Raw genomic sequence first — 27,735 nt, 5'->3', positions numbered from 1 at the left:
GTGGAAAAAATTGCAAGCAAAAAGTGTGTCAGAGCCTGAAATTTTACCTGTGCTGAAGTTCCAGAGTGAGATCAATTTCACTTGATTTTTGTTATTCGGATGTCTGATTCAAGAGGAGAAGAGATGCTCACTCCCTTCAGTGAGAAAGGAGAGGTGTCCTGCTGGGCATTCCACCTCAAGTGTGCAATGCATCTATCTTTAGGTGAGGTGTATTTTCTCTTGTAAAACTAAAGAGAAACAGCATAGATGGAGAGCTCATACTTAGAATGTAACTTCTAGGCAGCCTGAGTACAGTGCCTTGAGCTCCTCCTTGCCCCCCCAAGATCAGCGAGGTGTGTGCTTTGCATGAGCCAAGTACTCAGCTCACAATTTACCTCAAGAGAAATCCATTGCTTTTAGTGCACTTGTTGCCTTAGTTAAAACCGCATTTAGGAGCATTTGCAGACACTGCTGGAAGGAGTTAGGAGGAGTGCAATGGATTTTAGTAGTAATTATTGGAAGTGGAGGAGATCCTGTTATGCTTTTGTTGAAGACATGTTGTTGATGGGGCAAGTTCACATCTCCACTGCTTTCCAGATGAATGACTTTTTGCATATCAGCGAACATCTGGTCTCTTGCATTTTGATCTAGTGTATTGAATACACATGTGATGTCAGAGAAGTGACCTCAGCAGATCTTTTGATCTCTCAAGCTTTTAAAATTACTCAGTGTAATGCTAACCCTAATAATAAATCTCCAGCAAGGACACATATCCAGATCTATCCAGCATCACTCAAAAATAAGCCTTTATTTGATTTAATGTCAGGATATCCTGCAATGGCTAGTGTTGAGAGTAGTTTAATGGGTATGAATTACATTTTTTATTTGTCTTTAGTAGCTCAGTGATTTTAATTCAGTTTTGGGAGGCAGTTTAAAATATCCTGATGATGTCAGCTATGCATAATATCTTTTGTGTAAGCAGTTATCTGGTTCCTAGCAATGAAGTAGACAAAATACCTCATGAATGATAATGATAACAAGAAATAAGCATACCAACAGGTTAAAGATAGCACAGTCCGTGGGGGGAAACAAAAGCAGCAATGAGATGAAGGCCAAGCTCAATTTTGGCCAGTCTGAGTTTTTCTCTGATACCCTTTGTACTCTTTTTTTCATTTTGCTGCAGAGAAAATCCAGTGGAGTTAAAAAGAGAGCAAATCTCAACCCAAATGAAGCTCTGTGGGTCACGGAGAAACATCAGTCTTATTAAACAGCATCTGCATGTATACTGATTAGCAGCACAGTTGCAGTGCTGGAGAACCATGCTACGTTCTGCTCAAGATGGAAGTGTGCGCCCTGTGAAGGAGCAGTTTCTGACTGTGATATCATAATTCACCTTTTCTTGGCTTTAATTATTTGCAGCCTGCTGGCAGTTACAATATGTTGGATGGAATGAATTATCCAGGAGGGGATTGAATTCTTGTTTTGGTTCTTGGTTTTCAGCCTCCTTTTCAGTTCCCAGTAGGCTACGGAGAGCAATTAGATGCAGCTTGTGGCTATAGGCATGTGGCAGCACATGGGAGGAGCAGCAAGTACTGGCAGTTGGCACTTGCAGACTTTCTTAATAGCAGGTACCTGTCCTCTCTGAGACAAAAACAGGTGCGAACTACCCATTGCATCCAATATTGGACAAATCTCTGTAATACTTTCACTGAGTAAACCACACTTTGTTCTTGGAGAAAATTCTCTTTGGTATAAGTATCCATAATGCACATTGATTCCTTAAGATTTTGTTACCAGCAAAGATGTTGAAACCTAAATTCCAGTGATATTCCTCCCTTCCTCCCTTTGCTTGTCTTTGCAATTTCTCAGCCTGGTTTTAGGTCCACTGTGCTAGTACAGTCAGGAAGACTTCTTTTTGGTACAATCTCTGGATGGCTAGAAGCAGAACTGCAGTGTCTGTGCAAGATTTGCTTGGTCATTAGGCCTTAGGCTGATGTGGGATGTAGTGGCCACCTTCCTCATCTCCCTCAGTGTTTGCTATGCAGCAGTCTCCCACTGGGATTCAGCAGTCACTACCTTCATTCAGCTTGTGTGAACCTGCCAAGGCATACTGATGTGCTAGTAAGAATTAAGCCAGCAGCATGCCAGTGACACATGGGTCCATGTATCTTTCTCATCCTTTGAAGCTTATGCCATGCCTCAGGCCAAGACATTGTTTGACGTCTCAAGTTGTTCAGTACTAAGTAATTGTAACCCGCATTTTACTAAATATTTACAGTCTAACAAAGCAAAAACTGATAATAGTGCTGCATCAGGGGTACAGTTCTCTCTGTTTTAGTTGCTTGATGTTCTTTGTCAAGCATTAGGAGACATTTTGATTAGAAATGTGTAAAAAGACATGCCAAAAAGTATGCAGACAGTGATCGTAGTTCAATGCCACTGCAGTCTTTCTGTATGCAGAAATTCTTTCCTTGTGGTGATCTGTCCTTAGTTTGATAGAATCACAGAGTCACAGAATAGCCTGGGTTGAAAAGGACTACAGTGATAATCTAGTTTCAGCTATGTGCAGGGTCGCCAACCACCAGACCAGGCTGCCCAGAGCCACATCCAGCCTGGCCTTGAATGCCTCCAGGGATGGAGCATCCACAGCCTACTTGGGCAACCTGTTCCAGTGCGTCACCACCCTCTGTGTGAAAAAGGATAGGATGGGTAGTCTGACTTCTCTAAGTAAATTAGGATAAGGAAGGATAATTTCTGAAATTGGCAGTGAGATAGTGCTTAGTGGAGAGGACTGACATAAGTGTATATACTAACCCAGAATTTCACTAGGGAACTGATGAGAAAAAGGATGGAGGATATTTATTAAATCTCATAATAGGGACCAAAGTGCCTGTCTATTTAGAAAAAAAGCGAACAAGCGTGGAGCAATCTTATGATGAGCCAGTTAATGTTGTAAATGATCAGTGTTAAATTGTAGGCAACGTTCTGCTGCCCTTTATCTCCAGATATCCACGATCTCCTAAACAATTAGCATTTAACAGGAAGGGCTGTACGTGAAGTTTATCACAAGGTTTCTATATTGTTGAAGCTGTTCATAGGGAAAAACAATGTCATTCTTTTCAGTACTTTGGCAATTCCAGTCTCAGCGGTGTGTGGCAGAAACAGCACTAAGCAGGCAGTTCCTTGCTTCTTAGCAGCAACTGTAAAGAATACATCTCCATGGAAAATTGCCTTTCAGTTAGAGGGTTTGTATCAACTGTAGTTACTCTAGTTTATAAAAAAGTGGACAAAGAGGGACCACCTCCCCAGTGATTCAGATTTGAGATTGACTGACTCTTAGTCTGAAAGTGCCTGTTTCCCCTCTGTTGATGAGGAAGGATTCCAACAAAATTACTCTTCTGCCTTAGGCAAGTCAATTAAGTGCTCAGAGTTAGGCAGGATTAATCTCGATTTACCCTATAAATAAAAAACATGAGATGGAGAAGTTTGTTTCTGATGGGTGCTTAAACCCTGACAGTTAACAATTCTGTGATAGTCTTAATTGATACACTCAGATGGCATCCCTGAAGTAATCACTTGTAACATCCAATTACATTGTTACGCTGTAAATAAAATTATCACTCTTCCATAGCCTAGGAATTTGGAAAATTACATGAATATTAACAATGAATAAACATATTTGTAAGTGTGAATTTAAAATGAGATGTATGGCATCTTCAAGCACATTTGGTTTTCATCTCTAAGAAAGAAATAATGAGTTAGATGAAATCAAAATGTTTCCCAGTTTCACACGTTATCCTTAAGACCCAGTGAATTGAAACTCTTGTCTCTGGAGGAACTCAACCTAAGACTGCAAATGTATTCAATATAGTGGTGTAGTGTCAACCTGATGTTTGACTTTTAATAGCACATCCCCAAAGTGTTCTCTTTGATGTATCCCAAACAGAGGATGCTTGTTTCCCATGAAGCCTGTTGTTTCTGATGAAGCTCATTTATGTCAGAGCATTATCTAACACCATAGCACTGTATTAAGGCCTTAAAAATAGTTAAGTTGCTCCTTTGCCTTTGTAAATCTGCACCTAAAGATTGATTTTAAATATTCTGTCCAAAGCCCAAATGACAGTACCTAAGCCTGTACAACACATGTTTTTAAACAGAGCGTGAAAAAAAAACCCCCACACAACAGGATAGCACTTTAAAAACAAAACAGAGGCCATAAAATCTGCTTCGGAGACAGTGTTAATGTACTCGTGATAATAACATGGTGCCACTTTCCTTTGATATTTGAAGCCTTTATGTGAGTGACAGAAAGCAGATACCTTAGGAATCTCCAGGCTCGAGCATTGTTAAATGGGAGTAAAGTGGGAGCATGTGAGCTCTTTCTCAAGTGCTGCACATCAGCTGCAGGCACAGGTAATTCTGCAAGGCATGCACGTGCACACACATGTATGCAGAAGAAATGGTTGGGAAGTCAGATGAAAGTTGCATGTCCTAAGTTCACCTGAGCTCTAGAATAAAACTGTTCCTAGTCAGGGGAAGCACCCTCAGGATTGCTCAGAGGCTTTTTGCCCAGCTTTTTCCTGCTGTTCTCAGCCAAACTCATATGAAGCTCAGAAGTCCTGCTGGGCTTTCTTCCACCAAAGCTGGAGAAGACCCACAAAATCACCCAGTCCAACCATCCACCCATCACCAGCAGTTCTCACTAAGCCATATCCCTCAACACAACATCCAAACATTCCTTGAACACCTCACATTGGTGACTCCACCACCTCCCATGGGCAGCCCATTGCAGTGCCTGACCACTCTTTCAGAGAAGTAGCATTTCCTAACGTCCAGCCTAAATCTCCCATGGCATAGCTTGAAGCCATTCCCTCTATTCTGTCTATGCTTTGGGATAGTCTGCACAGTTGCTTTTTAATGTTGGATGGGTTCAGTCCCATCCCATCAGCTTTAGATCTGAGGATGTTTCTGAAGAACTGTATTGCTGTGTTAAAAAGGGAGTTATTTTTTATTTTCCCATGAAAACATGATTTAAGCTGTATCATTGTGAGGTGCCTCTGAAATTTGCTAGTATTAGAATTTATTACTCTACCACCCACTACATCGATTCCACTCCTTATTCTTTTCTCTCTGGTTTATTCGCCAACCAGCGATGCTTGTGCCTTCTGCTGCAATCCAGTAAACATATAGGCAGTTGTCCATGTCCCCCCGTTGTCTGATGTATTCTAAAGTTGTTTTCTTTACATGTTAAGTAGACCCTTTAGATTCCTGATGTATTCATCAATCTCTTGAGGCTGTTTAGAGAAATGTTGAATGTTTTCCTGTCATCCATGGTGAAAAGGTTACCGAGCTGTTTGAGTCTGTCTGGTTGGTGGCTGATCTTCAAGATCAGACAAGAAACTCTTATGTATGGGGAACCTGGCTGGTAAAAAAACAACTCAAAACTTCTGCTTTTTGGGTCCCTAATGGTTAGGTAGTTTTTGAGGCTTATATTTTGCACATGGAAGTTTCAATTCTTCAAAAACATTTTGTGGCTACGTTTGGTTCATTAGAAACAAACTTGGGACCATTTCAGTTTTATGTTGATACATAAAATACTGTATTGCTCCACATCTAATTTGGAGGAATCACAGCATGCTATGGCCAAGCTTTTCCTTAGCCCGTCTATGTCAGACTTGAGCAAGACAGGACCTAGCAGATCATATAGAAAGTCCTAATTGTTTCATGCAGGATTACCTTCCTTGTTCTGCCTCACATTGTGGCTGGAGGTGTACGAGATCCTGTTGGAGAAATAGCCTCACTGAAGGCAAGAAATAAGATGAATGCGTTAAGGTTAGCTGCAGCCATAGCCTGAAGGCTTCATCTGAGGTTGTACTTTCAAGTTAACAATCTGGTCATGAAAAATTCTGTGCCCTGTTGTTAAAATATGCTTTCCTTGCCCTATTAAAGCGAAAAGTAAAATGCGTGGTGCTTTGGATGGTGTCAGGTCTTGCTCAGATTAATTAATGGTCGTGTTGAAGAGTGCTGCAGTACTGAAGAGGGATTATCAGAAGCTTTGGCTGTTAGTTTTGATTTTGCTTTCGATTTAGGATCTCATATTTTGCCTGTTATTTTTTTTTCCTAGGCCTGAGTTCTCACACTGAAATGATTTCTCCATAGGGCTTTTTTAGAATTGTGGCTAAAATAAAATGCATCCAAATAAGAATAGTAAATAGCCTCTTGCACCTCAGTCTGGTTCTGGAGTTAATAGCTCCAGTATAGTAATAATTTTCTGTAATCTCACATTTCAGGTCAACATGTAACAGTTTTGCTTTTCACATGGATTGGCTTCAGAATTGCCTGTTCCTTCAATTCAGTAAAGCGATTATTTGTAGCTAAACAAAGTGAGGAAAAATAAAAAAGAAAGCAAACCAGAAAAGAAAGGGGGCTGATTAATTGAATGATTTTATTTTCATCTCAAAACACTAATTAATGTTTTTTAAAAAAAGAGAACCCTAGAAAGTGATTAGGTGTTTTTTTGCCTTGAAACATAAAGCAGTGGAAAATTAAGAGGCAAAGGGTAGAGGGGTGTCACAGAGATTGGGGTTGCTATCCCCAATTATATGCTGGCTGCTACACTGCTGAATTACACCGAGAGCACTGAATGGTACCATTATATTCCTTTTCAAAAGTTCTGGGCTATGAAATTCAATCCGAGGTATTTTTAATGAATGTTCTGAACCTCAGTTTCAGCTCTTCTGAAGAAACAAGGAGCACAGTGTGCTGCTGAATAGCGCTGAGGCCAAGGGTTAAATTCATTCATTTTTTTGCTTGCAGGGAGGGAAAGTAATATCAACATCTATTTGACAGGTATATACTTACTTGCAGAGCTCAGCTTCAGGAAAGCAACTTTCCATAAAGCAAACTTTATGAAAAATGAGGTTGTATCAGCTTCACATCAAATTCTCTCTGAAAACAGGGCTTGTGATGTGTTTTTTCCAAAGCCAGCAGCCGCGGTGCACACGCTGTGGTTGGGCTGCGGGCATCCTTGTGCTGCAGCAGGCTGTGCCCGTAGCTGTGGGACACAGCCAGTGCCGTCCTGCTGGAGAAGTCTGCTCAATCACACCTCCTGGCTCTCAGTGAAGCGTAGATTATGCAGGAGCAGTCTCTGTCAGAGAGGGGCCTCTTGGCATCCCTTGGTCTCCACTAAGGGTTTTGCTGTTGTGGTTGGGATAGCTTTGGGGTGGCCTCCTCCCTTGTCGCAACCCTCAGCAAGCTTCCCCTTAGCCAGAGTACCTCTTCAGGCAAGCTTTGTTAGCTTATAACAAAGCTTATAAAAGCCATTTAGTGTCACCTTCCATTTTTTGCAAAGTTATTTGTTTCAGATCGTGTGTTTCATGCACATGCCCTGCGACTGACTTCAAGATCTGAAATTCATGATGGACTGGTTCTGGCTCTTGCAAGTCATCCCCATTCTGTGTCAGCTCTGCAGAAAGGAAAACAGTCTCTTCCAGCAGTGGATGTTTGCCTTGCTAATGGGAGAAAGTGCAGCCACAAACCACGATATAGCATTGCTAGTAGAGTTAGGCAGAGATGACTCAGCAATTGCCAGAGCTAATTTTAGGGAATAAGATGACGTATTTTTAGTAAGCTTTTTCATTGTTCTTTTAATGCCTCATTTTCTTGTCTACAGTGTGCTTTTGAAATGATGTTAAAGAAAAGTAATTTGGTTTTAGTGAGCTGTGGCTCTGGCAAAAGTCTCCCACTGCAAGTCTCCAAAAATGAAATGGTCTCTGTGAGAAATTCTGCAGCTTGGAACTGTTGCATAGAAGACTTGTTCTGCTTTTGCTGAAATCCTACAGATATTTTACGCTTATCTTTAGAAGCTAGCAATTACAGTTGTACTACCAGAAGCAAAGTTTGGGGTTTTGCAGGTGTGCTAATTAATAATTCTTAGGCATGTATGTGTAACATGCAGTTTTTATGAATCAATACAGAAGATTTAAGATGAAGCCATTTGAACTTGTTAGCTGAGGGCAGAATTCAACCGGTTAAATGCTGTAATGCAGGTAAAGGATCTGTGGAACAGGGAAACTGCTCATGAAGTATTTTGTTTATGCTTTTCACCAGAAATCTTGCTTTGGAATAATCAGATGTGTACTTAGACTACAGTGACTAAAGGATGAATAGTTTTTCGTCTGTTGAGTTTGTGGTGTATAGCTGAGGAGAAGTTCCAGATCTTGACATTGGTGCAAAATGAATTCTTCTGTGGGATTGTGTTTCTAAATCTACCTGACAAGGAAGCTCTCCAGGCTGCAATAGTTTGCCCCTGTCCAGAGACACTTGAGAGTTTACTGTAGCTGAATGTTGTATTGGTCTGACTCTGCGGTAAGAAAAAAATCAATCAAAATCAAGTGAAAATACCCTCATCATGCTACTTTGTATTACGTCTTTTCCTTTTTACTCCGGCAGTATTTAACTATTAAAGAAGAGTCTTTAAAAGCAGCAATAATATTCTGCTTCTTTTCATGTTAAGTGTTTAATTTTCACCTGAATTTTACAGTTGGGTATTTGTACTAATGTTGATGTGGGGAATCAGAAGAGAGTTTAAAGTCTAGTGAGAACAATCCTTCTGCTTTTGACAGTTTATCATAGGTAGAAATCCAAGAGTGTGACTACGATTACAGATCTATGGATATTCAAAAGCAGAAAATTATGTGTTTCTTTTGAAGAAGGTGCTAAAAATGTGAGTTTATTAAATTCCTTCTCCTTGTATTTTTGCCTCAATAATTGCACGTCAGATTGTGAAAGGCAAGCACTGGTACTAAAGGGGGTATAGGTGATGTGGTGAGTGTAAAGTAGGGAAGCAGTCCACTGAAATGTACAAAGAGAGGAACGCTAAATGGTCGTATTGTACACACACGGCAGATGATCAATTGCCTTTTTTAGTGTAGTATAAGAGACTTATTTTGTTACTCCATTTGGCCTCAATCCTGCCTTTGAGTGTATGCACACAGTCTGTGCGAAAACATGTGGGATACGTTCCAGGAGTGGAGCCTTCAACGATGTCATAGTGGAAGCATTTTAAAAGGAATGAGTTGCCTTTGGTTTATCAAATAAAACTTATTTATATAATTAAATACATAAAAAATAAAAATAAGCTCCTTTTGCTTCATCCCTCCTAATGGGGTTGATCCCTTGGCTGTAGTGCAAAGTGAAGGTCTGCATGCCTAGAAGTAGTCCTTCGAAAGGTAGGACTTAACTTCTCTGCCAGCACATAAGGGTATGTAGGGCGCACACCCTGAGCACCCTGAGGCACCATCTTTTGGAGTAAAAAATGTGACCAACTGTGGTGTTTTTCTTACACCTTGATTCTTGTGTTCCAGCAGGAACAGGCTGCTGCTTGGTCCTGGTGCACTGAAGGTGGCAAAGCCCACTTCTTCAAGACTTCCCAGCCTATGTTGAACAGTAAACTAAAAACAAGCAAGCTCAGGTTTAAGAGCTATCTGTGTGATCTAAAGCTATTTTTGTAGTCATCTAATCCTTCCTATAGGATTAACACCTACACTTCGAAAGCGAGGTGAGGAGAAAGAGGGCAGAGGATCTCCAGGTACCTTGGCAGTGTTAGGTCCAGAGCAGTGATATCCAGACCAGTGCTTATTGCTTTTAACTCACACTTTGTGTAGTAGACTTTTGTTAAACATGAAATATGCATTTCATTTTATGCCAGAAAAGAGAACTGGATATAATATGAAATTTGTCTTCAGATGCTGTTAGCGTTGTTCAGTTACAAGCAGTTTTCAAGACTACTTTGAAATACAAATTTTTTGCCAGAGTTATTTAAGAACCCTGTTGCTCAGTGTCATCTTTGAGGTTATTTTTAGACTGTTTGCTTATCATGGACACTTCTTGTTTATTCTTCCTTTAAGAGTTGTAAATACATATATAATTTTTAACAGTTTTGAATAACTGAGAAAATTCATACTGTTAAGAGCATGGAATTGTTGTTTTTAGTATTGACTGTGACTCAACATAACTTCGGACACACTTAGGAAAATACTGGCTGAAGTTTTCATTATCATTTCAAGACAGTTGTTATACTGAAGTACAAAATACTTTGGAAATCACAGTAACCTGAAGTATTTAGTTTTACCAAATCGCCCCATTTTGGTTCTGAGCACTCAAAATGTGACAGGAGCAGGGCCTTAAGGATGGAAGGAGGAAGCGAATAGAAAGTGCTTCCTCATGAAGCTGTCTCTTGCTCTGACCAGAAGACTGATGAGACACATTTTTAGATGTTCCAGATGAACTGGTTATTGTATTTATGTTTTGGTAGAGATTTTTGTTATTGCTTTAACCTGATTTTACTGGTCAATAACGTAAAAACAAACAAAAAATCTTTCAATGAAATTTGGCTAGACAGATAAAAACAATTCATCACTGCTTGGTCCTAAGTTGACACATTGGTTTGGTAGATGGTTAGTGAATTGACTGCTGACTGCTAAGTTAATTGCTGGGAGGGCGAGAAAAACATGCCTCAAGCCCCTTCTTTTAAAGTTTTGGATTGTGGGACTGTGTGCTTGCATTTTCTTAACAAAAAAAAAGAATCTGTATTTCAGTCTGTGCCAAAGAATGGCCAAAACATGTGTGTAGAGGGATTTTTTTGATGATTGGAAGTCTCTGGAATGTTAAATTGTTAAATCTATTGACATTTTAACCAGTGAAAGATCATAAGCAACTTACGTTTGGGATTTTTGTGCAATTAGAGGGAAGTTGAATTGAATAAGGCTGAAATAATGAGCAGACAGCAAATGCTGAATACATGATGCTTAAGGTAGGCTACTTTGGGTGCCTTCATAGCTTGCAGCTAACTGTGGTGATGTACATTGTTTATGATTTAGAAGTTAGTGGCCTGACATTCCCTGAAAATGTAAAGTGACTTTTAAAATGTAATTTCATGGAACTGAATGAAAGGCCAGTTCAAAATACATTAAGCAATAAGGATGTGTAGCTTGAAATCAGTGAGCTTCTTTTCACTGCAATAAATTAGAGTGTTACTTTAGTGTAGCTAAATACCTCCTCAAGAGAGTAATGGCAATTCCCTGCTGTCAGTATGGCTGGGATTCACCTCTATCAGGTACCTGGACTACTTGTTATCAAGAGTGAAAGAGTACAACTGTTTTGCTTAGGAAAAGTTCACTGCCAATGTGCATAGATAGGTATTTTGGTAGGAGGCATTGCCCTTTGAAGTTGCAGTCTGTCTTTGTTGTCTGACAGTCTCAAGTTATGCCAGGGTAAGATTAGATTGGATATTTGGAAGAATTTCTTCATGGAAATATGGTCAGTCATTGGGACACTCTGCCCAGGGAAGTGATGGAGTCTCCATCCCTGGAAGCATTTAAAAGATGTGTAGATGTGCCACCAAAGGAAATGGCTTAGTGATGGGTCTCAGTAGGTTGATAGTTGGACTTGCTGATCTTGAAGGTCTTTCCCAACCGAAATGATTCTATGATTCTACGGGAATCTGGCTGTCAACAAAAATAGGAACAGGGGACTGCCACCTTCTGCAGATGCTTCTCTGCTTCAGGTTGTTGCATGACAACTTCTCCCACATATATGCCACCAACATACTATACTTTTCTGCTGCTTTTCTCTCACTGCCTTTCAGCTGTGGGAAATCACAGCTGATGGTCTGGAGGTATGGTCTTGCCACAAGCCTTAATTATGGCAGCCTCCATTTCAACATACCATTGTGTGCTTTGTCTTCCTCTTTGTCATCTCTTTCAGGTCAGCCCTTTTTCTCCTTGGTGTGAACTCCCACTTGATGAGGCTCAAGAGATCAGGAGGTGGGTCTCCTGGCTCCTCTTCTCCTGCCCCCAGCATCTGGCCACATCAACAACCTTCTCAGCCCTTCCTTATCTCAGTATTTGAGGCTTTCATGATGGTAATCTATCAGGAAATGGCTTGTGTGGCAAGGATAAGCGCTCCTATGACATAGCTTTTCTCTGCTCCACACCCTTACATGGATGCAGAGTTACTGGGAGCTCATAAGACCTCATGAGTCAGGCCAGCAGCCCACACCAGCATGGAGCAGGGAAAATGGCCAAGCTGTGGCTTGCGAGATGTGGGTGCAGTCACAGAGCCAAGAAGCTTTGCCTCGTGAGTGAGACAGACGTGACAGCAAGCTCATGTCTGGCAGCTGGAAAATGCCTTCCATGTTCAGGAGAAAACTTGTGTTGTCCCATAGGCCTTGTAAGCACATTGAAGTCAGACACTACTGCGGGCTGCAGATGCTGTCACTGGTGCGGCACATTCATTCCTGAATGCTTCCTCTGTCAGTCAGTGTTTGCTGCAACCCCAGTGACTGCTTTTTCTGTTCCCTACCCAGCAGGCTGATATTTTAATTTATTGTGTTTAAATTTTTTAGTAAGGATGTCATGGAACAGCACTGAATCAACATCTCTGTAAGACCAGAGAGTTCCTGGATGTTTGGATGTTCCTTTTCCTTCTGGTCCTGCAAGGCTGGGAGTGTCATCAGGCTCTAAGTCTCAGCAGATTTTATATGTGCAGTGTTTCCCCTTGAATAAACTGACAGATTTTATTTTGACTTAGACTGATCAAAGCTAACATGAGTTTAAAATAATTGTTGTATTTCCACATACTTGAGTAAGAAGCATTTCATGTTACTGAGGCATACTTCAGAGAAAATGCCAAGCGATGTAAATACTACAAGACTGCTGTTTTGTTGTCTAAATGCATAGGAGGAAAGAAAAACCTGTATGAAAACACCCAGTAGGTTTTAATCTGCTGCTTTTACTCATGATCTGAGATCAGACAGGCTTGCTTTCCTCCACTGACCTTGTGTGGTGGGGTAGCACAGGTGCCAACATACCAGTTAATAAAGCACTGTAAGGGGACATTGCTTCCTGGTTGCATAGGTCTGTCAGAGGCAGAAACCTGCTCTGCAAGTTCCTTCAGAGGTGGGCTGGGCTTTTCCCTTGCAATTTCACTCTCAAAGTTGGCCAACCACGATGGATTGTGTCACCGTGTCCTCCTGCATCACCTGGGTGGCAGTGCCACCATGGCGGCATGTTCCTGCCTCAGAAAATGGACGTCCTTAATTTGCAAGCTTTGTTACCGAGTATTGAGTTTTCACAATTCGTATGCTAGATAAATTTCCTTTGGAAAGGTATTTTGTACTTAGAGTAGTGGCTGGAAACCAGGAATTAGTGGTAGAAAATCACCTGGTGGAATTAGGTGGAAAATTGTGAGGACTTGATTCTTTTGGTATGGTGAAACAGAGACCAAACCCCATCATGACAAATTTTGGATTATAACAGCAATAAGCCTGTTGGAAATGCAGCAACCTAGGCTTATGATTGTCCTTTCTGATTCAGCTAACTGGCTTGGCTACCCTTATGGTTTTGTTTTGTTTGCTCTTTTACTGCTGTTTCATTTTGATCTCATAATTATTTACTGGGCAGAAAGGAAAAGGGCGAGTCTGTAAGCTGAGCACAAGGGTGCTTGGCTGGGGTGTGATCAGGACCACAGGTCTCTCGTAATGGAGGAGTTTGTGCTATTTAGTGGTGGGCTACTGTTTATTCTCAAGTGACTCGAGATCTCTTTTTCAGGAACCTTTGATTTAGAATACACATATTTCTGTAGAGAACAAAATATTTGATTTCAGTGATTGGCCTTTATATACTGAGAAAGTTGTTTGTTTTTTTTTTTATTGCCATGGAACTGCTGGTGAGCTGTAATTTGCGGTATTGGCTGCAGGTGTGGATTTAACTGATGTGCTGATGAGAAGAATCCTCACAATCAGCAAGATTGTGTCTCTGGGAGCTAATATTGGGCTGAACATCTGGTCTTTGTAGTGGGAAGATGTTTACAGTGTGAAAGGCAATGTTAGCTCTCAAATCCTCTGATACGCTCATTAACTCTCGTGAGAGTAGCACAGAAGAGCCTTAACCAGCTTCAGTGTTTCATAGATCTTTTCTGTTTTATAATGTTTTCCTCTTAAAACCAAAAATGCACTAGAGGTTGATTGAGAGCTGCCATCCAGAGATGAATAGATATTTTCCATGGCTTTAAAACTAGTGTAATTATTTTCAACTGCCCTGTGGGTATGGTTGGAACAACTGCTGATTTTGTTAGCTGCATTGACAGTGTTGTTTGCAGGATGACTTCTTAGCACAGTAATTTTTATGCCACTAATTAAAAGCATCTTTGTTGATCTGCAGCATTTTACCCTAGGCTTTGTTTTCTTCTTACAGCAAAGAGCTCCAGGGAAAGTTTTGCATGACGCCGTTTGCAACCACCTGAACCTTGTTGAAGGTGACTATTTTGGCCTTGAGTTTCCAGACCATAAAAAGATGATGGTATGTAAAAAGTTAATTTTCACCTGGTTTTCATCTACATATGCTCTTTATTCTTTCTTCCAGCTCCTTACTTATAAGCTATGTTTAATCCTGAATTTCAAAAAGGAGAAAAAATAATTTAAAAAGCTCTTGCCTGCTGGATTTGAAGAAACGTTTTTAAAACCTGATTATTCCTGTCAAGTTTCATCTGTGTTGAAAGTAGCAGCCAATTCAAACATGAGTTGTAAAAGCATTTTATTTTTATCAGTTGCAGTAGAGCAGCCAGCAGCAGGACTGCTGGAGAGTCTCAGCTCTGATTTTATAGTCACAAGTAATTTGGAGCGTGGAGTCTGCAGACAGAAGTTGCAGCGATTGTGATGGAGTTCAGTGAAAAACATCTTGGGACACGAAGACGGTTAGATAAAATATAATGAGGTTAATAAAAAAGAAAAATAAGGCAAAAAAAAAGCCATAAATAAGCTGTTGAAAGTCCTGTATGTGGAGCCATGTGGCACAAGCAGGTGTGCTGGTCCTGACACTTTGGGCTCTGAGAACAGCTGCTGGCAAGGATCAGACATTGCACTAATGCTTCCAGGGTGGGAACAGTATCCTGTAGCAGAAAAAGCCAAAGGCAAGTGACTTCCCACTCTCATATGGCTTTCATTCTGAGGTTTACTTCACTTTAAAAAAAACTTTAGTTTTTTTGATGTGACCTCCTGACATGTATGCTTGGTATCTGGGTTGTTTGACTGGTACTTTCTGGTGCATGCTGAATCTGCTGTCTGTTCAGTGAATTCTGCATCAGTAACCTGGCTGATCTAAAGGAGGTGACTTTAGGCAATTTCAGAAAGATCTGTTTCTATCTATATACAATTTTTCTTTAAGGAGGAGTATTTCTTAACCAAAGGCCAGGGAGGATTTAGCTGCTGCTGCTGCAGTAACCTGTTGTCATGCCGTAGTGCAGGCTTATGTAGGCACTTAAGCTGAACAGTATAGGTCATAAAGCTTTATGCTTAACTATATGTAAGAGGAAATTTTGAAAAAAATGGATGTTGACCTTTAAAACTGATCCACTTTGTAGTTTGCTTCTGGATTTACATGAAGCACGGTTTACTACGATGTTTCATATTTTGCCAAATATCCTTGACTAATGCTTTAGGTAACTTGAGGGAACATAACTCTTCAAAACAGTGTGACTGCAGCTATTACAACAGAGGTCCCTGTAGCCATGTTAGTACATGACATACTGACATATATGTAGATAAAGCTGGGAGAAATGTACAGTTGCGTTTTAGTTTCCTAAAAAATAGTGAAGGTCACCTGACCAACCTTATCTACTTCACAGGTCATTAAGTTTCAAATAGATGGCCCTCTGTGTTTTGCTCTGAGACCTGAAATAAACCAACAGTTTTCAGTCTGGTGAAAACAAAATGGTTTCTTTGCTTGAGGCAGAACACGGGAGGGATTGAAGTGCTGCCAGTGCCTGAGGCTGTTGCAGTGGCAGGCTGGAAGTATATCCAGATGATCTCAGTGGGGGATCTACGGCTCTGACGAAGAGGAAGGTAGAAAGAAAACCCCGAGGCTGTTCCCGCTTTGACCTAAAGGAATGTGCCTCCATGCATCAAGGATGGTATCTCCTATTGCTCCTACTCCTGCAAAGGAGGTATTAGCCAAGTATCTGAAAGTGCTGGTCACTGTATCCACCAGTTGTTTCACTATTTGCTTTTCAAAAAGGGGGAGATCCCCCAATCTAGCCTGTGTCTAGACAGGTGTGCCTCAGCTGTGAAATTCAGAGGAATTAATACCTTTAGGTGGACTCCATGATATAAAAAGGGTGCTAGGGTACTTGAAAGCATTGAGAGGAAATCAGTGAAGATGGTAATGAAGCTGGGAGGCATGTTCTATGGGGACTAAGGACACCTGATTTGTCCATTCTGGAGAAAAAAAGGTGCAGAAGCAACTTCATTACTCTCTGCATCATCCTGAGGAGGGGAAGCGGAGGGAGTTGCTGGTCGCTGCTCCCTGGTGACATGATCCTCTGCTAGGCTCCTGTTTGATGGTTGAACTAGATGATCTTAGGATCTTCTAGCCTTAATGATTCTATGATTCAGAGGATGCATGGGAATGGCACAAAGCTGTGCCACAGGATGTTCAGACCGTATGTTATGAAAAAATTTACCATGAGGGGGGTCAAACACTGGATCAAGGTTCTTAGTGAAGTGGTTGATGCCTCATGCCTGTAAGTGTTCAAGAGAGACTTAGATAGTGCCCTCATTAATTCAATTAGTCCTGGAATGGTCAGGTAGTTGGACTTGATCTTTGTTGTTCCCTTCCCACAGAGCTATTCTATTCTGTGTTCTATTATATTCTAAAAGCAACTTGCAGAAGCCGTTGCAGCAGCAGATTTGATTATGAATCATTGCTTTAGTGTGCAGCAGCTTTCTGGATGAGAGTGATACTTACATTTAAATTGTAATTCTCAGTTTCTATGATGCAGCTGAGACAAATGCTCCTATGGGATTTAAAACTTTTTGAGCTTCATAATGGCTGTAATGGAGAATTCAAGCATTGCGCAAATAAATAAATTGCGGTTAGTTCTGTATCTAAGAAATAAAACACACATACATATTTTACATTCTCATCATCTGAAGATAATTAATTGCTTGTCCAGGGAAGAGGGCAATGGCAAAGGAAAAATAAATATTTGCAGTGTATTTGTTTGGATGTAATCATGTGTATGTGAAGTTACATTCACAGTTCAGCTGTGTTTGTTTCAGCGTGCCAGGCTCCAGACTTCATGTATTACATGTTGACAGTTGTATGTCATGATGCCCAGCAGCTGTACATGTTCAAGTGTGCTGTATATGTAGAAGAGAAGACATGCACGAGAGATGAAAATGGAGGGTCTGAGGGCTGCACTTTCCCTCAGCGTGAGGAGAAATGAGGCATTGTTGCTAAGCCTGGGGTTTTACAGTTTCATCATACTTGATGTCTGCCCCAATTCTCCAGCTGCTCCAGTCCAGTCACTGCTGCAGAATGCCAGACGTTGTTTCAAAAATAAATAATCTATCCTTTGTAGTTCTAAAGAAAAGGGAAAACAGAGATCCTAAGTCAATATTCATATTATTCTTCCTTTCCAGCTTATAAATCAATCTCAGATTGGCTGTGTAGAAATACAGTGTGAGAGCTGCATGGTGTGCAAGTTTTAATTGCCTGGGTTTGGTGACAGTGATGAAGTCTTTGTCTTGCCCCATCTTTCTCGTCTCTCCCTACATACATTCAGTATACACTGGCATTCAACAGTCTGGTAAAGGGTGCTGCAACTTGTAGAATGATTGGAAAAATGGAGAAAGGAAATGACATACTTTCTGTGCTCATGCTGTAACACAAATTTCCTCTGGAAAGAAAGAGATTTTGTTTTGTATCAAGGAAAATATATGCCTCCCATATTCTTGTAAATTAGCTTTTTCATATTCTGGCTTTTTTTTCTCCACTAAATCTGGCAAGGTCCCTGACCCTTCATAGTAGATTATGTACATGCCAACTTTCTGAAACAAAACAGTTGCAGTTACTGAAATGCCAAAAAGTGTCAGAACCAGTTTAACAGGCAATAAACCTTATTTTCCTATTCTTGTGTAACCAACTTTCCTTAGCCCTTCCAAAGAAAAGAACTTTCCCAGGCTGAAAAACATAAAAAGAATTCCATTGAGAAACATTAGTGAGTTTAAAAGGGCAAGAACGTGAGGACTTTGCTAATGGGAAGCCCTCATAAAGTAATTACAAAAATAGCAAACAACACTGGCACAGATACAGCAGCCAGACCTGTTTCTGACTGGTTTCTCAGGTGATCTTTGAAAACTGATATTTTTAGGATGTTTCAGTATCTACATAACCTGAAATTATTCAAGGCCAAAGGTGTATTCTTTTCAATATATATATTTTCCCCAAAGAAAGACTCAGTTAATTTGTTTTTTACTGCCTTTAACCTTTGTGAAGGCTGTAGGATGTTCCCCTACAAGTTCTAGAAGTCTCTGAGGAAGGCTCAGTGCAATTGAGATTGCAAAATAAAAATCTTGGGCGCAGTTGTCAGCTGGAGATGGTGAGCTTTCACACTTCCCTAGTTTCTGTGAGTCATTTGGCTTTTATCTTCTACAACCCAATGAAGGAGGATAGGTGATTTGTCCAAGCCATTTTAATTGAGACTACAGAGTAGGCTTTTAGGTTTTAAAGATGTTATTTCACTCCATTTCTTCTCTTTTGCAATCTAAAGGAAAGACTCAGGTAAGGTTATTAAAAAAAAACAACTCAGTTAAGGAAAACCTCAGCCTGATCTCCCCACATTTGTAGAACAGAGAAAATGTCACACAGTCAGAAAGTAAGCTTGCTTTTAGTCATGCTTGAAGCTGTGTCTGCCTCATGGTCTTGATGTGAGAGAACATTCCTCCTTAAAATGGTGGTGGTGAAGGGTTAGGGACCTGTCCGGGAGCTCTGCCGTTATTGCTGAGCCTCATGGTGGCCTTTCTGCTGGGTCCCCAGATCCAGGTAGTTGTCTTGTCATTTCTCTCTTTGTCCACTACTCCCAGCTCAAAGGCAAGCATCAGGCCCTTTCACTTGCACTTCTGTAGATTATTGCAGTGAGAACTACAAGTGACAGCACAGGAGTGTCTCTTTCTCAGTTCCTTGTTTCGCTTTTCCACAAAGCGAATGGCTGTTGGCCAAACTTGCTGTGATTGTTGCTTTCTGAAGCAGTTATGATAAAAAACAAATAATCAGTTTCCCAGCTCTCTGAGTTTGTGTCGCTTCAAAAGCAATACAACGGCAACAGCTTATTAGCAATGCTGTTTCCTGAGCATATTAAAGAGTTCTGGAGAGAAGACCCACACTTGAAGAACCAGATAAATAAATGGAAATCCAAATGGTGCAATAAAAAGTGCTCTTTTGCAAGCAGTAGTTTGTTCAGAGCTGATAACACCACCTTTTTTTATTTTCAGGTGTGGCTTGATCTTTTGAAGCCTGTTATGAAACAGATTAGAAGTAAGTACTTCCTTGCTGTTGTGTATTGTGCCAGTCCACAGGTGGCTGAGTAAACGAGGAATCTGTTGATTGGTATCTTTATCTTCGCAACCTCCTCTACTGAGTTTTGTTTGGATTTTTGTTTCTTTTTATTTCTGTTCTGACCTCAGAAGATTTATGCTGTATTCTGTGAAGTCATGTCCCAGCAGCAAATTCTACTAAGCATGCAGACATTGAACACCTGTGGTTTTACTCTTTATACTGAAGAGGCTGAACCAGCAGCAAAATTGAGAAGGTTTAGTCAGGCCCAAGAAGCACTGAGGTAGTGGTAGCAATGAAGGCTACTACTGCCTCACTGTTGTACCTTTCTGTTGAGAAAAAATCATGCAACAGAGGAAGGCTATGAAGGAATGTACATTCCTGAAAGGTAGCTGTAATGAAAGGTGAAATAAAAAGAACAGGATGAAGAAAAAAAAAGAGCTAGAAGAAATTATTAATGGGAAGAAGCTAGCAAATTTGTTACTTTCAGGGATGTTGCTTCAGAACTTGAAAGCATCTTAGACCTAGAGGAGAAAGAAGTCAGGGAATGTTGTGGTGGGAGAGAGAATGGAACTGTACATAGCCATCAGCTTCGGTGAGAGTAGAAGTGAACAGGAAAGACTTTGGTGGCTTTGTTTCTCTGTCAAATATCAGTGGAAGTCTTCATTTACTGAGCTGTACAACTGAGATTAATTTTTCCTAGATGTTCTTCTGACCATGTTAGTATGAGTTTGTTCTCTGGAAGCACTCCCTCTCACGTGAGAGATATGTTGCTCCTTTTGTCACTGGTTGTATTTGTTAGAACAAATGTGCTGCTGTTAAAACAGAAATAATGATTTGCTGGTGGACTTGAAAAACAGACTGTATTCTTGCTCCCTCCTGTTCTGAAGCAAGTGTAATAGATGCACATAATATATTTTATTGGAACAACTGATGTAATTACCCAAAACAGACTTTATTTTGGCAGAATATCCCTCCACCAAGTGACTGTTCTGTTTTATGGTGCATATGTTTTATTTTGTCATTTGTCAGTGACCTGAAGAGCATCAGAACTAATAGCAAAGGATGGAAGATTGGTTTATCTGTGTGCACTGGAGATCCTGCATACCCCCTGTGCATCATTTGTGACATAAAATTTGGCCAACGCATTACCAACAGATCACTAACTTCTTTTGGCCTTTCCCCTAGGACCGAAGCACGTTGTTGTAAAATTTGTGGTAAAATTCTTCCCACCTGACCATGCTCAGCTGCAGGAGGAACTGACAAGGTCAGTAGTTGTCTGACTATTCTTTTTTTATCTGAAATCTCCAGTGAACAGAGTGGAGAATGTGGGATAGGAGATGACTGGGTGAGAATCGATGACTCCCTCTCAATGTTAACTTGAAGTTATTTTCGCCCACCATTGAGTGCCCTGGGGCGCTCCTCTACACTGGGGAACATGTGTGACTGCACAAACATTTGGGACAAAGCTGCTCTGCAGGAATTGCCAAATTGCAGCAGCTGGGGGACTCTACTGCAGTAGCCAGTATTCCAGTGCAAATGCCAAAGGTCTGCACGGCTCCATCCATTTACAGATGGAGAAATGGATAGGAGGGGGAATTAAACAAAGAGGAAGGGACGGAAGGATGGAAGGGTGGACGTGTGTAGAAAGAGTACCTAAAGCATGTTTGTTTTCAGTGCTCTTTAAAAACTTGATTTAAGCTCTAAATTTCACTCTGGCATAAAGACATGAATTGTATTTCTCTGTAGGTGGATGTGCGTGTGAGGGGAAAAAACATACTGCTTCATGGCAGTACTTCACTGAAACTTTTCAACTCCTGGTCTAGAACTATTATTCTTTGTAATTACATTTTTCTGTTCCAATTCTCTATTTTCATTATTCGTTTTTACTTTTAATCCTCCCATAAGATGGTATTCTCTTTTACAAAGAGCATTTGTATCTGCTTAAATGGCTTTATAAAGATCATGTTCACCTTTGTGGTGTTTTGTGTTTCTCTGTCTTGGTTTGATAGCAGAGCAATGGAATGTAAAAAGAAAAAAAATGATTGATAACTGTTACTGACTTGGACAGAGAAAACTGGAAAAGTGAAATAGGAAGAAGGAATATTTACTTAAAAGACTGAGTGAAAATAATAAAGGACAGCTCACAGCATTATGTGGAACTGTCTCTGAGTAGATATTCTGCATAGCAGTTGCTTAGTATGTGCAGTGTAAATTGATTTTTGGTGATCTCTTTCTGTGCCTGGAGGCATATCTCTGAATCTTAATGACTTTTTTGTTAGATTTTAAACGTGTGTGCTGGGGATCTTGAATGTATGTACACAGCAGTGTGTAGGATGTGAAAGCATATCCACAGGGAATGGTTTTATCACTAGGAGAAGCAGAGAATATAATACGTCTGTGCTTTTCGCTTCTAGTAGGGTGAATTTTGTATGGCAAGGCAGATGTCTGCAGGTTTCAAAAGGACATTATTTAGATCTGCTATATTATTTCATGTATTCTGTGTTTTGGCATCCATACTCCTCTGCTCAGTTTGCATTTTTCATTTAATTCACCTATATCTCATTCAGAAATTCACTGTTCAAATGCGAGTTCTCACTGAATGTATTAAAATCCAGTCTTAGTAAAAAGTGTTGAGATTCTTGCATGAGTTCCCCAGAGGATCTGTGGTCGCTGCAAGGCTTGTTAAGGTGCCTGTCCAATTTGGATTACATTCCAAGTGTAGGAGAAATGCCTGCTATGAGCTTATTTTTTTTTCTAGGTAAGGATTTGATGCTGAGTGAAACTAACCTATTTCAATTTCTGTTGAAGCAGAAATAAATTTAAATGTTGAAATAGTGCTGTGGACCTGTGATGTCGGTGCACATAATCTGTGAATGTAGAATTGCCCTCGATGACTGGTTTGTAAGTGAATGTGTTAAAAATGGCTCTTAACAGTGCAGGATTATGTGCTGCAGAAGTATTGGAGCTAGATAAAGTCATTCAGTAAAGACCTTGCTCCATATTTCCAAGGGACTGCCAAGATGGAAACTTAAGTTCCCCTTCTGTTCTGGCATTTCTTCTTGGTTGCAAGTAGGTCCATTATCTTGAGATGCAGTTTCTGAGTGTATAACAGCTGTCACATTTGCTTTTACTGTCAAATTGCTTCCATATTTCATTGATCTGGTTAAGAGAGATAGAAATGGAGAAAGAAAAAGGGATATATTTTGATTCTGATAAACAACCAGCCAGTATGTAAGATGGTAAGGACTGTCATATAGTACTTGTTATGATTTACTTATTACTTATAATATTCAGATCACTTCTGTAGATGCCAAAAAGAAAAAGGAATGTATTGCAAAGAAAATGGACCTGAAGTTTAAAACTTCTCCATCTTTCCCTGTTGCTTTGCATAACTCTGTCTTTGTCTTTGTTTTGCAGGTACCTATTTGCATTGCAAGTGAAGCAGGACCTGGCACAGGGAAGGCTAACGTGTAATGATACCAGCACTGCCCTTTTAATCTCACACATAGTACAGTGTAAGTTCCCTCCTTCTGGGAGGATTAGACATGCTTTGCTGGGTTACTTGTTACAATCTAGTAGGAGATGGCTTGAGTCATGTTGACAATTTATTATATTTCTGTATAATAGCATTAAAATGCAGAGAATTTACTCTTTTAAATAAAAATGAGCTCTTGGCCATTGGATTTGCATTTTTAAAGTACTCATTTGATGGTCTGTGTAGGATCCTTTTAAAAGCAAACTTTGCAGGCAAGCAGGTTGAATTCTCCTGCATTTTTGCTTCATTATTTGTATTTAGCATTGTATTATGTCAGCAGAACATTCAAATTCCTGGAGATCTGAATGCTGTCTAGAGAATGTAGTAAATAAACATGCTTAGAATGCCAGACTAAGTCACGTTCCTAAGAAGAAACTGATAGGGAAGAGGAAAACCCAACAGATTTCAAGCTTTTTTTTTTTTTAAATTGCAGTGCATCTACAAGAAGACTGTTCAGTGGATTTATTTATTATATCACAGCTTCTTTTGACTTCAGAATCATTTGGAAAGCATTGTATGTTTTCCACTTTGAGACTTTGGATATTCTTGTTGAGAGTAAGAGTAGGAAAAAATACTTAACTCACATATATGATGGTCAGCTAGACCTTTGTTCTAAATGCTGTTGTGTGGAAATTGCAGTCAACAAAGGTGTTCAGAAGTTCTTCGGTGTTGAGTAGATAAATCTCATGATCCTTTCTCATAGTCTGAGTGTTAGGGTTGTTTCTTATCAAGTGTTACTGGAAAGGCAGATATTGTGTGCTTTTCTATCTGCCATGGCCATCACTGCCCAATGTGACTGAGTAGCAGTAAAGTACAGCTGCCTTTGGAAAAGTCTGGATTTTTCAAACCATTTCAAAACTGAGTGTTTTCGCAGCACAGGCTTGAAAAATAAATCCTTAGCTAGCAAGCTTTTTGTATATTTTAGTTTTGCCTATTAACAGCATTCAGTACACCAGCGGTAGTTCTTTCCTTCTTTAAGCTAGTTCTAATTTTCTGTCTTCGCTGATAAAAATGTCTTGGTAACTTTGGGGAAATTGAGCATCATTTGTTACACTGCATTCTAGGAGAGTGGGTCTTCCCTACCAGATGTCTTTGTACCAAATATAGATGTTGGGGAGAGAATACCTTAGTGCATATTTCTGTTGTGGAGGTGCTGCTTCATGATCATCCCCTCTTGAACTATTCTATTGCCTATGTATTATTTTCTTATGACTTCTACGTAGATCTTAGTTGATGTCTTGCTCATCTCTTATTGATTATTCAATTCAATTCTTCACCGAACCCTCTGCAGCTCTGGTGCCTGGGCTGCTGAATGCAACTACTAGCTTGTTTTCCTAGCATGAAAGGATAAAATCCCAGGATGTCCTTACACTTATACAAGCCTTCTTTTTCACTTCTGTGCACAGTCAAACTCAAGTTTTACTGAATGTTTTTCAACATTCCTCCATCGTGCACTTGGCCATCCCCTCTGACACACAAGTACAGGAAGGCAAGAAGCTTTCTTTTAAAGGTGTACAAAAATGTCACATCACCACCATTGCTCTCATGCACTGAGATGCGTTATAATGTTGAATGAAATAGTCTTCCTTTTGAAATCTTTTTAGCTCTTTGTCCCCTTCACCTTTGAGCTTTATGTGCAAACTTCTGAATTGTAGTTTTAGGAAACAAGTAGTACTCTCCTTATGGATGGTAAAGTAAGATACTTTTATATTGGGGAAAAAAAGAAGTGTTTTTTCCGTCTTATAAAAGGAGAGAGGCAAGGGATTCATCCCGCAGAGGTAAGATAGTATCCACAGAATCCAAACTGCTGCTTTGGGTAGAGAGATTTTATGCCTTATGGTGCCTCTTCGCAGCTCCCAGCTGCAACTTGGGCTGTTCTGGATGTTTATGATTTTCACCCTCCCTCTTTTTTGTGTGTTTGCTAGAAACCTCAGCTAAAACTTCGTGACCATCTCATTTATTCTTCCACCTTAGTCTCATGAACATTTTTTCTGTGAAAATTGAATCTGATAAGAAGCTATGACTGTATCTTACCCATGTGACTGTCTTTTGTTATTTATTTTCTCTCTGCCTTATTATTCAGTAGCTAAAGAAATATCCCATATTTGTCTGCTACAAAAATAAAACTTGACAGCTGGTAAGAGTAATGGTATCAAAGAGGAAAGATGGAGAGCATAGGAGTTTAGGTATTGTATGTCTTATCGATGCTGTGCCTACCAGCGGTTTCCATGGGGGATATCTGATTCCAAGTGCCTTTATATTATGTATACAGGCTTATAGCAGTGTTATGGACTGTTGGTTTTTTGTTGTTTTTTTAATATGAAATCCAATATGATAGCAAATAGGCTTATGTTAAATTAGCAGGTATGTTACAGAACAAAATTTAGAAATGGAACATTCTATTTAAAAGCACCTCAGAAACATTGTAGAAAGTGTTGAATGAGAGGACACTGATACAACAAATGATGCAATAAAGCAAATGTGTTAAGTAAGAAGATGGTCTGATTAAACAAAAAGAGCTGAAATACAAAGCATTAGACATATCAGAAGTACTAATGCAGGCAGAATACAGAGAGTGTGTAATTCACTTGCAAGCTAAGAGAAGGGAAGCCTCAATGAAAATCAATCTTTAGCTAAAACAGAACGTAAAGAAGACCTATATGCAAGGCTGATAATATTCAAGATGCAGCTCCTTTGTAGGGGGAGTGATAGCAGGGCTGGGGTGAGAAGAAAGCAAAGATGCTTGGTACAAGGTCGGAGAGAATGAAAGTAATTAGAAAGCCTGGAGGACAATTTTGATAATGAATTTGCAGTTGACAGAGAACACTGTAAAAATCATGTAGCAATAGAATAAGTCATATGTTCTCTGGGCTCTGGAGAAAGCCCTACGTAAGGTGGTTAAGTGCTTCTGTGTTAAAGGTCTACAAGGTATGAACAGCATTTTAAAGAGTCTAGTTCATGCCTTTTGAGGTGCTGCAGACTTAGATAGGCTTATGGCCCCTTAAAGAGGAAAAGCTTACTTTTTGTTTTAGTTAGGGTTAAAAATGCAACACAGATTAGAATCACTGGAATCAATTGAAATGGGAGTGATGGACCTGCTTGAGATATGGGAATGAAAGAGATTTTTTTACAAAGGAGAATTCTCAAATAATTTGGGATGTGTTTGTAGCCACACATCTCAAGGAATGACTCAGAGTGGATGAAACGAGGAAGGGAATGGAAATCAGACACTGTTCAGTAGCTCTTTTCCACCTCTGCAGCCTGGTTGGGTTGAAAGGTTACTTTTCTGTCATTTGTAGATACCTTGGTCCTCATCTTCTCTGTCAGCGTGAGTTTATTGATTCTCATGTTTGCAAGTATGTTTGCTATCAGGCAAACTTTTGCCAGAAATCACTTTGCAGTGTTACAGGCATCTCCTTAAACCTTTCTTTTATCAAAAACCAGCTCATTTTGGACAGAACATGTTTAAGAGGTCACTTACATGGGCAGAACTGAAGTGAAAGTGAGGCAAGGATCTGCATTCTGCCTGCAGCCTGGATTTAATACAGGGGAGCTGCATTTTAATTTCACTTACATTAATAAGATAGCAGCCTTTTGTTGCAGCGTTGTTTGTAATGTTCTGGCAGATCTGCAGGCAGAGGTTGCTACATCACTCTGTGAAAAACCCAATAGCAAGATTTTTAAGAAGCATTCCAAGAATAGCAGGCAAGAAGATACTAATCTGGCAGCCACACGTAGATTGCCTGACCATCTCTCCCCCTAGACAGAAAGGAAATCTCTCTGAATGGGCTGCAAAATGGAAGGCGGGTGTGGCATACTGTTGCACACACATTGCTGAGTAACTGCAGCAGATGGGAGCAACTTTGAGGAGGAGGGAGACAGAATGTGTCTCAAACTGCTGCAAAATTGTGGAAGATGAATGTTTCATAACCTGCTGATTACGTGCCTGTGTTCAAACACACAGACGAAACCATCTCACTTCAGATTTCCCCTGAGATTGGAGTGTAGGGCATGGGCCTGGGGGGGAAGCTTGTGTTTGCCTGCTCTGGGGAAAGGTACCTGAGAGCTACCGTGCATAAGAGAGACGGATGTGATCTGCTGAATTAACGCTGTTCTCCTGGTTACCCTCATTTTATTCTGCACATAAATCAAAGCAGCACTGTGATGATTTCATTTGTTCAATTAACATCTGACATCTACGTACATGATTGTGGGTGGGAGGAACCCTCGGGTTGCAGGTACTCATACAGATGAGAAGGGAGGAATGTATAAAAGATAAAATAGTGTGAGTCTGAGTCATGGCTTCGTGTGATTGCTTCTCTACCCTCTTCCCAGCTATCTGTACCTTTTGGATTGCCTGAATAACTCAGATTTAATTCAGTGTTTTAATAGACTTTTCTTGAAATTCTCCATAGCTGAGATTGGGGATTTTGATGAAACCATAGACCGTGAACACTTAGCGAAGAACAAGTATATACCTCAGCAAGAAGCACTAGAAGACAAAATCATGGAATTTCACCGTAATCACATGTAAGACTTTTTTTTTTTTTTCCTTTTTAGTCTTCTTTTAATTTAGTGTAGTTTTGTTAATACTTGCTATGTTGTATATGCAAAAGAGATTTGGGTCTCTGAGTTTCTCAAAGTTTACTTGTCAAAAAACATCCAAGCCTTTGAATTTGCAGTTGCCTTTCTCCCATCATCATAATAAAATGCTTAAAGAACAATTGATTTTGATATTCATTCAAGCATGTCCTTATTTTACAGTCTATTTCATCCAAAATGCTTCACTGCTGATTCCGTGCATGCAGATATGATTGCAAATGATAG

General features: G+C 40.1%; 1 protein-coding gene across 11 annotated transcripts in view; it reads left to right on the top strand.

Moving 5' to 3' along the window:
• Positions 1-27,735, top strand: part of FARP1 (FERM, ARH/RhoGEF and pleckstrin domain protein 1) — a 205,165-nt gene that overhangs the window by 124,038 nt on the left and 53,392 nt on the right. For all 11 annotated transcript variants that reach the window (XM_048933180.1, XM_048933177.1, XM_048933176.1 and 8 more), the window contains 5 exons: positions 14,235-14,339; positions 19,310-19,352; positions 20,559-20,637; positions 22,791-22,888; positions 27,324-27,438. In XM_048933180.1, coding sequence (XP_048789137.1) covers positions 14,235-14,339; positions 19,310-19,352; positions 20,559-20,637; positions 22,791-22,888; positions 27,324-27,438 — 440 coding nt within the window. The remainder of the gene's footprint in view (positions 1-14,234; positions 14,340-19,309; positions 19,353-20,558; positions 20,638-22,790; positions 22,889-27,323; positions 27,439-27,735) is intronic.

Source organism: Lagopus muta, chromosome 1, assembly GCF_023343835.1.
Source record: "Lagopus muta isolate bLagMut1 chromosome 1, bLagMut1 primary, whole genome shotgun sequence".
NCBI classification, from domain to species: Eukaryota; Metazoa; Chordata; class Aves; order Galliformes; family Phasianidae; genus Lagopus; species Lagopus muta.
This window is presented reverse-complemented; position numbering and strand designations above follow the sequence as displayed.